Source organism: Aphis gossypii, unplaced genomic scaffold, assembly GCF_020184175.1.
Source record: "Aphis gossypii isolate Hap1 unplaced genomic scaffold, ASM2018417v2 Contig01134, whole genome shotgun sequence".
Taxonomy (NCBI): Eukaryota; Metazoa; Arthropoda; class Insecta; order Hemiptera; family Aphididae; genus Aphis; species Aphis gossypii.
The window spans coordinates 6,920-20,686 of NW_026083478.1; the positions used below are offsets into that span (position 1 = coordinate 6,920).

The following is a 13,767-nucleotide window of genomic DNA, read 5'->3' on the forward strand; positions in this document are numbered from 1 at the left end:
GATAAAAAAATGAGTGGTTATATATTATCTTATCTAGATGAATTTAATGGTTATCTGTGTCAATTTATCTAAATAAAATATACTTAAATTAATAATTTTTAAAAATTTTAAATTCTAGGTCATACTCATAATATACTGAGTTCCGACGTAATTAATATTGCATTATTAATAATGAAATAAAATTGTATTAATACATTTATAATTTGAGATTTTAATTTTAATTTTTTGATTTTATATTCCAATTATTAAAATGATAATATTATATAACTAAAATTAGTTTGCTTTCGTGTAACTGGCGGGCCTTATCTGGCGATAACCGGGTAACTTCATGCCGGCATGCCGCACAACAGAAATAACCATATTATTTATAAATAGTTTTTAGTCGTTAGTACTGAATAGTAAATAGTAACCCAACAACTGCATTTATTACGAATGTGTAATGAAAATTATATGATATTTATAATATTGTTATTAATTTTTATCAGTAAATATTTCTTCGTAAACGATATAATTATATAAATAGCTTTAAATATTCCACAATTTCTGTGTTCTCTATCGTCGGTAGAAGCCAGATGGGATCATGTTATATTGTTGTAATTGTTGATATCACAATTCACAACATCACGGCACTGCGTTGCGCTCCGAGTTGTTACTATTTCGAATTTCGATAATTAGTGAGAAGTAACCGAATATTAATCTATGGTAGTGACGACTGACGATTACAATTGCAATTATAGTTATTTTGAAATGGACAAATATTTAAATAAAAGAAAACACGAGGACAATACCATAGATGAATCTGAAATATACAATGGAGATAATGTCGCTGGACCGTTTCAATCAAGTGAAATGGAATCTACCGAAAATAAAGTACAAAATTACTTGCTAGATGGCAAATATTACAAAATCATATCTGTCGAAGGAACAAAAATATTTGCTACTTGTCAATTGTGCTCGAAGAAAATTATTGCTTATAACAACTCTACTGGAAACTTATTAAGTCACTATAAAGTAAGTATTATAATATCACGTTCACTGCCGACGTAGAATCGACGTGCGCGCGCCCGTCGCCGCCGTCGATCGACATGCGGGCGTCTGTAGCCGCGCGTATAATTGGGAAAATTTGCGCGTGTCAACACCGTGTTGACACCGGCCATGGGCGCCCGTTTTAAGTAATTTATAAAAGTACTCGATTTCTAATTCCATTTTTTATTTTCAAATAATTACTAATAAATAACAATGCATGATTTCTAATCATAAAATATAATGATACTTTCAAAATAATTAAAACAAAAAAAAAAACAACAAATTATATTATATTTTTACTAAAAAATTATACAATTTGTATAATTATAACACTATACATAAATATAAAATAAGAACAAAACTTAAAAATATTTTAAAAAATAAAACAAAACATGTCTTTTAGTTTGAAATTATACATTTTGTATAAGTATAGTTACGCTGTATACATACATATAAAATAAGAGCAAAATTTAAAAAAATATTTTAAAAATACCTAAAACAAAACATATCTTTTACTTAGTATAATAATAAAAAATTAAGACGTAAAATAACAATGAAACTTATAATGTTATATAATAAAATAAACATATAAAATAATAAATAAAAACTTACTAGATTATGCGTGATACATTTCAAAACAGTTTTCAAGGCATAAACCAGGTTCACCTTCACAACTGGAACAGTAGAATAGTGTTGTTTTTCGTATGCCTTTTGAATGGCACACCTTACATCTTTTTCTATAAAAAATTTTTTTTTCGTTCTTTGCTACTTTTGTAGGAAAGTGTGAGTTTGTTATTTTTGGAGGAAGTGGAGGAACATTTATGTTTATTTGATTTTTTACTAATGCTGTAATTACAGAAAGTCTATAATCATACAGACTACATTTTTTTACGTTTTCTGCGTATATGTGGTGGGAATTTAGCAACAATAATTGAAAAAAATGAATTCCAATCTTTTTGTACCACCTTATTGTTTTCCTCTCGCATGGATAGTATGATAACATCTGGTCTTGTCTATCAATTCCTGACATATGTTTATTATACATAGAAATTGCCATAGGCTTCAATTTTTGTTCACCTCTTCTGTTGGTTACTTCAACTAAGTCATTTGTGTACTCAGCTTATTGCTAAAACTTCTCGTCTGTCTCGCCATTTCATTACACATACGCCTTCCTTAGTATACTTTCCAACACTTTCTCCTACTTTTAATTTTTTTGAAGTTATTTCTTTAGGGTTCCCTTTTCTATTCGCACGCAAAGTTCCTGTACAATATGTCCCTTTAGTTAGAAGTGTATGAGCTAGTTTTACACTATTATAATAATTGTCCATGTACAATGATCTGCCACAATCAGTAAGGCCTTCCATTAATTTTACAACAACATATTCTGTATGAGTAAAGTCGTTCGACGTGTCTTGCCCTTGTCCAGAATATATCATAATTTTATGGACCAACCCATTAGATTCGGTGAGCATGTAAAGTTTGATTCCATACTTATGGCGTTTATTTTTTATGTATTGCCGGAAAACTAATCTACCCCGAAATAATACCATTGACTCGTCGAGTGACAAATTTTCAGAAGCTTCATAAATATCTGTCATTTTATTATTGAAATATGTTACTATTGGGTCAATTTTATGAAGGCGATTATTGTCATGACTTTCATTGTCAATAAAATGTAAATTTCTTAAAATTAACATAAAACGATTTCTGCTCATATATTGTCGAAAAAAATTCAAATTGAATAACTCACTTGTCTTCCAGTAATCTTCTAAACGATTGGTTCGAATAGATCCTGTATGAAACAGTAAACCAATAAAAATTTTCATTTCTTGTATATTTGTATCTTTCCACGTCGTAATTCGGGATGATGGACCTCCAGATCCAGATAAAAAAGATTGAACTGCATATTTATTAGTTTCATTAACAATCAACTCGAAAAGTCTGTCGTCGAATAATAGATTAAAATAATCAATCGGGTCATTTCTTGCGGAAAAACCTTCAACCCTTTGGATTTTGAAAAAGGCATACGTGTCACTACAGGTTGTCTATTACTCCATGTATAACTGATGTAGAAATTATAGGAGCATCTGATATTATCTGGTTATCCTCTTCATGTTGTACGGTCGGAAGTGACCATTCTGGATCAGCATCATCATCACCAGAATCCCCTTCCCCTAAATCAGTACCAGAACTTAGGCCGAACTCATCATCAGAATTTTCCAACATACGTAATAATTCTTCGTCAGTCACTACTTGGTTGCTCATTTTCTTAAAAAAATATTCAAGTTAGATAATATTTTACTTACGTAATTTCACGACTATAGAAGAAAATAATTATTTATCGATAATTTATAATTATTATTTATTATTGTAAATAAACTCCGAAAATTGCGAAAAATTAATTTTTTCTAAAAAAAATATAAATTTGTTATATTTTTATGATTCTATACAGGGTGTTCCACGAAGTTCTGGCATAAGGAATAACTTTTTTGGTATTCAATTTTTCCAATTATTTTTTTTTTTTTTGTATAATACATATAGCGCAAGCGTCTATAATTTATATACACAGAAAAAAATTTAAAAATATTGAATATCAAACAAGTTATTCCATGTGTCAAAACTTCGTAAGATACCCTGTATATCAAGTGTATGGAGAATATTATTGTATTGAAGGTATATAATAATATAACTATCCCAATGTGAAAATAATGTATGCATTTATGTAAAAAACAAAAACAAACTTACCTTTTATTTATTTTTATTTCATATAATAATAGAAATTGTGAAGAAAATATAAAAATCACGAAAAATCAAAACCAAGTGTTCCACGTAATAAACAATGCGCTACTGAATGGCCGGCAAAAATTTCAAATGTGTTAGGCTATAGCCAGCTTCACAAAGTTGCAATAACGGACAGGTTACCGTATGTCAACGACGTGTTGACACCGGCAATGGGCGCCCGCTTACTTGTGTCAACGACGTGTTGACACCGGCCACGGGCGCACGTTTAGTCGTGTCAACTACGCGTTGACACCGGCGTTTAACGTGATATGTCATACATAAGGGACTAGGTGAAAAGTCAATGTTTTAACTTTTAGGTAGTTACATAAATTTCTTGGAATAATATACCCTACAAGTCCCTACTACCTAGTAGCTATTCATATTTGTTTTTCAAACCATATTAATATATATTTTTTAATTGGCAATTTTGAAGAGATGGGTATAAAAATAATGTAGGACATAGGTATTAGGTACTCATATCTAATACAAAAAAAAATAATTCTTCTTACCTAGCTACTTTTAGAAATACTTACTGTTTTCCAATTTATAAATCTATTTTTCTTAAAAAAAAGCTTTGTTAACTGGTTTTTCACTGTAATTCTGAAATTAAATTCTATAAATTAAATTAATTTTTACTTTTACTACCATTTACATTAATTTTGTTCTTAAAATCGTTATTTTAGTAAATTAATACTAGTTTACAACAGGTAGGGTTAAACCAACCTCATACCCACCTACACACTAACATTTCAATATAAGTTATATATTGAAATTTAAAACCCATACATAAAATAAAGATATATAATAAATTATCTATCTTACTTTAAATTGATAGTTATTTCCATAAGCTAATATTGCCAAACCCTGAGAGCATACTTAAACCTAATATAATTTTAATATTTTTTCTGTGACTAGTGATAACTCACCTGACACCTACCATTTTTTAAAGAGAAGTAGGTATATTGTGTATGGCGATTGGCGATCGCCCCACTTGTAAAAAATTACATTTTTATTTTATATTTTATATTTGATTTTTGATTTTATGCAGCAACTTTAGCTTAACATTTTTCTATAAGACAGTAGTGGGTATATGTTGTAGTATAAAAAGTTAAGATAAAAACATTCAAATATATTGATTTATACTACATAATATATAATTTACAGCTTACAAAATATTAATTATGGTTTTTTAATTCATGTAATTTTTTTTTAGTTATTACATTCAAGTATAATGAGTCAAGTTAAGGAGTACAAAATCTTGAAGATGTCTGGTAATTCAAAAAAAGACACTTTAAAACAAACAAAATTGTTCCATTCAGGACCAAACAAAATTGTTCAAAACAAGAGGTATATAATATTTTATTAAGATATTCTTAGCTAGGTATGTTCTTACAAATGAACACTATTTATTATGATTACCTATGAGACTGTTAAGGTCTAAAATACTATAATTTTAAAATAATTCTTAACATTCAATAATAATTTGCATAATCTCTAGGTACCTAGTACCTACTATAATTATTATACCTGCACCCCTACGTTTTAATTAAGTATCAGCTTGTATTTTGATTAATAATATAGGTATGATTTGTATTACTGTAATAATATAATCCATTATCCAAGAACCTATGTATAATTAGGGAACTATACATGTTTTAATTTATCAAACGTATATTATAAACATTATACTTATAACTTATAGTGCTTTGTAGTTGAAAATGTATATTTTATATTTAAAGTATTTACATTATTATAAGGTTTATAATATACTTATCCAATATATTTTTATTTTTTTTTATTTACTAAACTATATTAGGCATGTTTAATTGTGTTTAAACATTTTATTTAAAACTAATCACAAAAGATCAATAATTAATGTGAAAAAATGATAAATATAGTATTATAACACAAAACATTTTGTGAAATAGGCTCTTTTACTATATTATAATTGTTAGTCTATAGTTATAGATTGATTTAAAAATTAATTGGAATTTATAATTAATAATGTAGATGTTTGGATAATTAATAATTATTTATAAACATCATTTGTTCTTATTAAAATATTTATTTTATTTTATTAAAATTTTATTTGTTTATTAATTATTACTAACATTTTTTTAACAGGTAAATGATCTTGTTTTTGAATATATTGTATGTGAAATGCGACCATTGGTGACTGTCGAGAAACGTAGTTTTAAAAAACTAATTTTGGGACTCACTCATTCAAACGACGAATCCATTATTCCAAATAGAAAACAAATATTGCAACATTTGAAAAATAGTTACAATTCATATGTTTCTATGTTACCTATCAGATTTGATTTCAAAATCAAAATTCATTTGTACAACAGCAGACATATGGAGTGGCAATAATAAAAGTTATCTAGGTATGATTTAAATTATTGTTATCAATTATTCTTATAATTTTCAAACTTTTATTAGGCTAAGGTATACCTATACTGTTTATAATAAAATTTTTTCTAAATTATTGAATAATTTGTGTCAATATTTCTATATTTTTTTCATACATATAAGAAAATGACATACATATTTATTTAATTTTTAGTTCATCAACATCATAAGTCCTTACTAATTTTAACACTAACTTTAAGTTTTTCTAGTTTCATGTTTTTAATTAGTTTATTCTATCATTTAAAATATTTTAAAAACCCCCTATATACATTTTAAAACAATTTTTACCATACTGATTTATTTTTACAAACAAGATAATAATATAATATTTTTAATATATCACTCATAAGTTCATAACTGTAGTACATAAATATAGAATATATAAATTTATAAATTCCAAATATTCAAAAAATATACATATACAATATACATTAATAATCACATTTATGTACCAGAATTTTATTTAAAATCTGGCACTTTAAAACAAAGAAACTATTTTGAAAATGAGTAGTTTATCAATTTAAAAATAGTTAGTTTAGTAACAATCATTTATATGTTTGAAATATTCTTTAAATTGTAATATTTTATAATTTTTCAGGGATGACTTGTCATTTAATTGATCCTATAACTTATGAAAGAAAATCATTTGTTTTGGGCTGTAAGCGTATAATCGGAAGTCACACTTACTTAAATATCACTGAAACAATGACATGTATGACACAAGAATATAATATTCACTACTCAAAAATAAGTCATACAGTTACAGATAATGCAAGTAATTTTGCAAAAGCTTTTAGAACTTTTTCAACAAGCATAAAATCAACTCAGTCAACTACTTTAAGCATAAGTGATTAACCGAAGATAGTTCACCCTACGAGGATTCAGATGTGGAAACTGAAAATATAACTGTGGTAGATATTGATCAAATATTTACCAATTCTGAGGATCAAAATATAGACGATTCATTTTGTTTACCCCCACATATAAGGTGTTTTGCACATACTCTAAATTTAATATCAACAACTGATGTAAAGAAAATTAAAGATGCAAGTTACATTAAGATATCTGAATCAACATTCAAAAAATTGTTTAGTTTTTGGACACTCATTAGTAGAAGCACAGTTGCTTCAGACAAAATTTTAGAAAAGTGTGGCTGTAAATTTCCTATTCCTGTAGTAACTCGTTGGAATTCTTTGTATGACTCTAGCCTAAAAGTTTTGAAGTATAAACAACAGTTGACTAAGGCATTTGATGATTTGCATTTAATAAAATTAAAATAAATGAATGGACTTTTTTGGAAGAGTATTGTCAAGTCATGGAACCATTAGCTATATCACTAGATAAGTTACAAGGTGAAAACAATAGTTTTTTGGGGTATGTAGCTCCAACTATTTTAGTTCTAAGGCGTTTGTTAATATCTTTTACAGATTTGAAATATTGTAAACCTTTAAGCTTTGCTATTATTCAAGCTATTGAAACTCGTTTTAATTATATATTGGATTTAAGTCGTCCAGAAAGTAAAGACTTTATTATGGCATCTATAAGTCATCCCAAATTCAAGTTAAGTTGGGTACCACTTAGGTATATGAATTTATGTAAGAACCTATTTATAACTGAATGTTGCTTAAGAATAAATACCGAAACCAAATCAACAAATTTGACTGTTACACAGTCTGATAAGGATGACAGTGATGATGATTTTTTCAATAGTATTTGCAATGACAATGATTTTACCAGCACATCTGAATCCGAATCAAGAAATTCAAATTTAGCAAATTTGCAAGCATTATCTTTCTTGAATTTGAAAAAAAAAATATTGACATTTTAAATGATTTTCCAGTAATTAAGAAGAAGTATTTTTAAAATATAACACCACCATTCCATCTTCGGCAGCCGTAGAGCGGCTATTCAGTAAAGCTGTTCAAGTGTTAACACCTAGACGCAGTAGACTCAGTGATGATACATTTCAAATGTTGTTATGTTGTAGATCAAAATTTGATTTATATAAAAATAATTATTTTCAAATAGTGTCAAGTCAAAAAATGACATAATATTAAAGTTGTCTTTATTAACTATTATTAATTACTATGTATTATTATATATTATAATTTGTTATTACTAATGTTCAAATAAAAATATTACTTTATAAATGTCTGAAGAAGAAATAACTATTGTTTTTAGGCTTATGCAGGGTGTATAGGTAATACGATAGGTATACATATTGTGTATTAAACAAATTTACTGTTTATAAATTAATTAATTTAGTTTAAAAAAAAATTATCTGTTTATTATACAGATAAAATTTTATTTATTTTTATCTTTATCTAGATAAAAAAATTAGTGGTTATATATTATCTTATCTAGATAAATATTGAATGACTTATCTGTTATCTTATCCAGATGATTATTTGGTCATCTTTTCCCAACACTGCTGAACTATAAAACTAAAAATTGTATTTCTATTAATAATTAAATACATTGAAACAAAAATAATTTGTAGTCTTAAGTTATTGTATTCATACCAGTTCCTTCTGACATTTCTTGTGAGATTCCAACAGTATCACTTGCACATGGTGGCATTGGATGGTTTTGATCAATGTCATCTAAATGTGATATAAAAGAGAACTTAATTTTGAATAATAATATTAATACTTAATAGTTAAGAATAGATATAGAATATATCATTGCATAATATGCAGATATAAATATAAGCTTTTAAAGTATTAACTACTTAATTTAAACTTACCAGTTTAAGGTTTCGGTTTAAAGAAATCACGAAAGGATTTTAAATTCTTCTTAGTATTATTACTCATAATTATAAATTGGTTAATAAATTAATAAATTAAGATCAAAATTAAAATACAACAAAAATTATTATTAATTTCTCAAATTCACAAATTTCACAAATTAATGATAACGAATAGTGATAAATGATAATATAATGTCTATTATCTCAAGTTTAAAATTTTAAACATTTCCGCCAAGCCTTATCTCCAATTCATATCACGAACTCTGATGGCCCCCGAGTTTCACGTACGTCGAACATCTAGTATAAATAATTATAATACGCCAACCGGCAACCTTAAGAGTTATGAATAATAATAATAATTAATATTATGATTACAACCGATAAAAAAAAACGCGGACTGCGGAGTGCGGTTGAAATGTAAGGTGCAGCACACGCTGCATTGGCTGCACCCGTGGGACCGCCAGTGCTATTCGATAAGAAGTCAATGAAACCTATTGAAACGTCAGGTATATTTATAGTAGATGCCTGGATGCAGCTGCTGTATGACATTTTTAAAAACAAAAATAATACTCAACTTCATTTTACAAACTACTCTAACAATACACTGAGATGAAGATATTTTGTTTAAAGAGAAAAAAAAATATGTGTTACAACAACATCATACAGTGATTACTATGGTTTATCCTAAAAATGCTGAAATAACGATTATAAAATAAATATTATTTTATAGCTACTTCATCTCAGATTTGTAGTCATTTTAAAATGTATATAATGTATTATGACTATCGCATAATTGCTATATTTTCAAGTAATATACGTCTAAATGCTTACTCAATAATTTACATATACATATAAATTAAACACTTACCTAATATATCTATACATACGTTGATAGGTATATTAAGCATACTGTCTTCTTTCACATGTATTAGATGATAGAATATACTAAATTAGTAGGCAATACAAATATACTACTGTAAATTAGTAAATATTTTTACTTATATTTTCATCGCTGCATAGAATGATGACAAATGTAAGATTACCGAAGTGTACGATCTCTATAAACCCCTCCTTCACGACATTCTTTTTGCAAAATTGCAACTTTTGATCGTACCAAAATGTTATAGGTGTCTCTAGAAGTTAGTGGTCTGTTATGTAGCGTATTCATCAGTTTATTTTCCTTGATCCATTATTATTTAAATATAATCCATTACCTTTATTTCTTTTTGAATTTTGTATTGCATTATACACACTGGCACTTCCAGACATTAACTACCAAGTGCTGATAATCCTGCAAAAATAGGTATTAAGGGAATTGCACCACCTGACTGACCTGGTGTTAAAATCAACCTTTTACCAACATTTTATTTTTTAACGTTTTTTTTTTCGCTAACAGTATACCATTTATTTTTATTTTTGTAGTACGTTTCCGTTTACGTTTACAACCCATTCCTATTTTTCTTTTAGCTTTCATTGCGTTTATTACGGTGTGCGCAACGATTTTCTCTTTTCTAGGTGTATGTTTTGCTTTAAATCTTTCCCAAGCCCAAAGTTCTAACACGTTATGTCTATCTTCTAAATGTTTTCTAGTTGCATGCAAAATATCGTGATCGTAACATGCAGTATCCAACGGGTTTATTCCTTTATCACCACAATCTAGTCTCTTTTTTTAATTTTGCACCATGTCAACAATACTAATAATTTGAAATACGAGCTTCAAACGGATGACTATTTATAAGTGAGTTTACAAATCCTTTACCAGTCTTACCTGATTTACACTTATGAGTTGAACGTATCATTTATAACTGATTATAAAGTAAAAATTCATGAGTATTTATACGAAAAAATGTACTTGATTGAGCAGAAAGATAAATTAGATATTACAAATGTTGATGTTCAGATAGAAAAAAAACCATTAAAACATGGATCATTATTACCTGATACCATACGTGCTATATTAGTTGGTACTAGTGGTTCAGGAAAAACAAATATAATGTATAATTTAATTACCCATGAAAACGGGTTAAGATTTGAAAATATTTATCTATACTCTAAAACCTCAAATCAAGAAAAATATGTTTTGTTAAAAAAAATAATAGATGATATGAAAGGTGCTATTTTTTTCATTTTTACAAGTGCTGATAAAATTATAAAACCAAATTTAACTAAAAAAAATTCCATTATAATTTTTGATGACTTCATATGTGGTCCGCAGTCAGTAATCAGAGAATACTTCTCAATTTGTAGACATTCAGGTGCTAGTTCAGTATTTTATTTAGCACAAACATATTCTAAAATACCAAAACAGTTAGTAAGAGATAACTCAAATTTTTTAATAATACTAAAACAAGACGATACAAATTTACGATATATATTCAATGATCATTCGTCTACAGATATGGATTTCATTGAATTTCGGAAAATTTCCCATTTATGTTGGAATCATCGTGATTATGGGTTTATGGTTATTGATAAGACTCTGGAAATGAATGAAGGAAGATATAGATGTGGTTTTCATACTTTTATTAAAATAAAATAAATGTAAGTATAAATATAAATATAAAGTATGTTGTATTATATGTATGAATATTTTATAAGAGATGTTAGTACGTAAGAAATAAGTTAAGAAAAACTATAGATAATAAGTAAAACAGCAAAATTCAATAAGTTAAGCAATACTTAATTATTCACACAAATAGGTTAAAATAACAATTGTGCAATTCAGTGTCAGTAAACTTTATATTACAGTTAGCATAGTAAGCAAGATATAATAATAAGAAATGTAAATACATTTGTTTAATAATTTATTAATCGGGTTAAAATAACAATTACATAATAATCATAGTGTCATAGTGTCTATAAACTGTAAATTTAACGTAGTAATAGAAAAATTTAAAACAATCGATAGTAATTCGATTGTAAGTGTAATATATAAGAGAGATGGCTAAGACAGCAAAAGGAGTCGGTGGTGGTGATCGTGTGACTCGATCACCACCGGACGTCGTGTTCAAACTTCAAATCAAGTACTTTGCGTTATTTTGTGTTTAACTTTATTTTGGTATACGTCCGAGTAATCGGCGTATACGACAAGTATAACTGAAATTATATACATTGTGTTGTCAATAGTCATACAGTTACAGATACAGTTATATTCACATTATTATTTGAAATGATTAAAGAAAAAGTTTTATTGGAAAATTTAATAACCTCAAAAAAAAAAATATAAAACGAAAAATAATGGAAATGAAACGTGGTATCATAGATTCCGACAACTATTTTCGTGAAGCATTTAAACCAATAATAGAACCACTGAGCAACCAAACAGAAAAGAATACACAACCGGCTGATGAAATAAAACCGGAAACTTCAGACGTTAGTGATGATGATAATGATAACGAATTAAATTCATCATTTTCAAATTTTTTCAATAAACGTCCTACATCAATACGATATGATAAATCATATGTTATGTATTATGATAAAGCCAGTGATTCATATAAAATAGGAGGCCACTCTGTAACTTTTAGTCATGGTAACTTACAGTTATTTAATAAATACTATCCATGGACTGAAGGACTATAGTCTTTACTATGTGAGAAAGAACCAAAAAATACAACTCTACAAGATATGGAATCTTATTACGATATTTTAAAAACTTCACGAGCTCATTTAAAAGCAGATGGGAAACCTAAAACCTCAAAGTTTCATAAATGGACGAATGTTGTAAAACCTCTATACGATATAATGAAAAATGAGGAAAAGCAATTAAACGAAGAAATAGATAAAATCAAGAACTCAAGAACTCCTCGATTAAGTTTAGCACAAATTACCGATCATTTATCTAGATCTAACACTAAACGTAGTAATATTCATAATAATACAACTATACCAAATGATCCATTTGAATTTCGTCCAACAGCAAACAGTTCTATGACTACAGATCCAAAGAATGAAAAAATGTTTAATTTTACTGCAACCCCAAAGGTTAAGAGAGGTTCTGGTTTATATAAAGATGTAATACCTCAAACACAATTAGTTTATTATGACGATCCGAATGAACTAGTAACTAGATTAAATCTTCTAACATCATCACAAAATGTTGGTGATACTGATGTCAATAATAAAATTATATCAATTTTAGAAGAATTACGAGAGAGAAATATTATAGTAGAATGACAATCTTAACCAGTTTAGCTGAGGGAGTTACATGGACCAGCGAGAAAAATATTTCCTAGACGAAGCGTAGTAACACGGTTTAAAGATGATCTCTGGCAAGCTGATTTAATAGACATGCAACCACATTCTAGAAAAAATAATGGTTTTAAATTCATTTTAATTATTATAGATACATTTACCAAGTATGTGTAGGTAGAAGCACTAAAAAATAAAACAGCAAAGGAGTGTACAAAAGGTATAATAAAAATATTAAAAAAAAAATCAACCAAAATTATTACAAACAGATAACGGAACAGAATTTTACAATAATGAATTTCAAAGTATAATGAAAAAGTATCATATTAGACATTATTCAACATACAGCAGTATAAGGCTGGTATGGTTGAACGCGTTATAAGAACAATAAAAAAAAAAATTTACAAATATTTTACATCAACATGGAATTGGATAAATTCAATTTTTAAATTAGTATATAATTATAATAATACAAAACATTCAACAATAAAATGTCCACCACACGAAACTTGGATCAACCCGGTTACAATAAAAAGAAAAACATTACAAATTAATAGGTACATCAAATAAACTTAAATTAAAATTAATGACAAAGTAAGAATATCTAA

General features: G+C 27.2%; 1 protein-coding gene across 1 annotated transcript; it reads left to right on the forward strand.

The window, feature by feature from the left end:
• Positions 1 to 12,542: 12,542 nt before the first annotated feature.
• Positions 12,543 to 13,466, forward strand: LOC126555813 (uncharacterized). The gene is made up of 2 exons (XM_050210690.1): positions 12,543 to 13,030; positions 13,110 to 13,466. The coding sequence occupies exons 1-2, from the start codon at positions 12,596 to 12,598 to the stop codon at positions 13,134 to 13,136; spliced, it is 462 nt and encodes a 153-aa protein (XP_050066647.1). The 5' UTR covers positions 12,543 to 12,595; the 3' UTR covers positions 13,137 to 13,466.
• Positions 13,467 to 13,767: the final 301 nt, after the last annotated feature.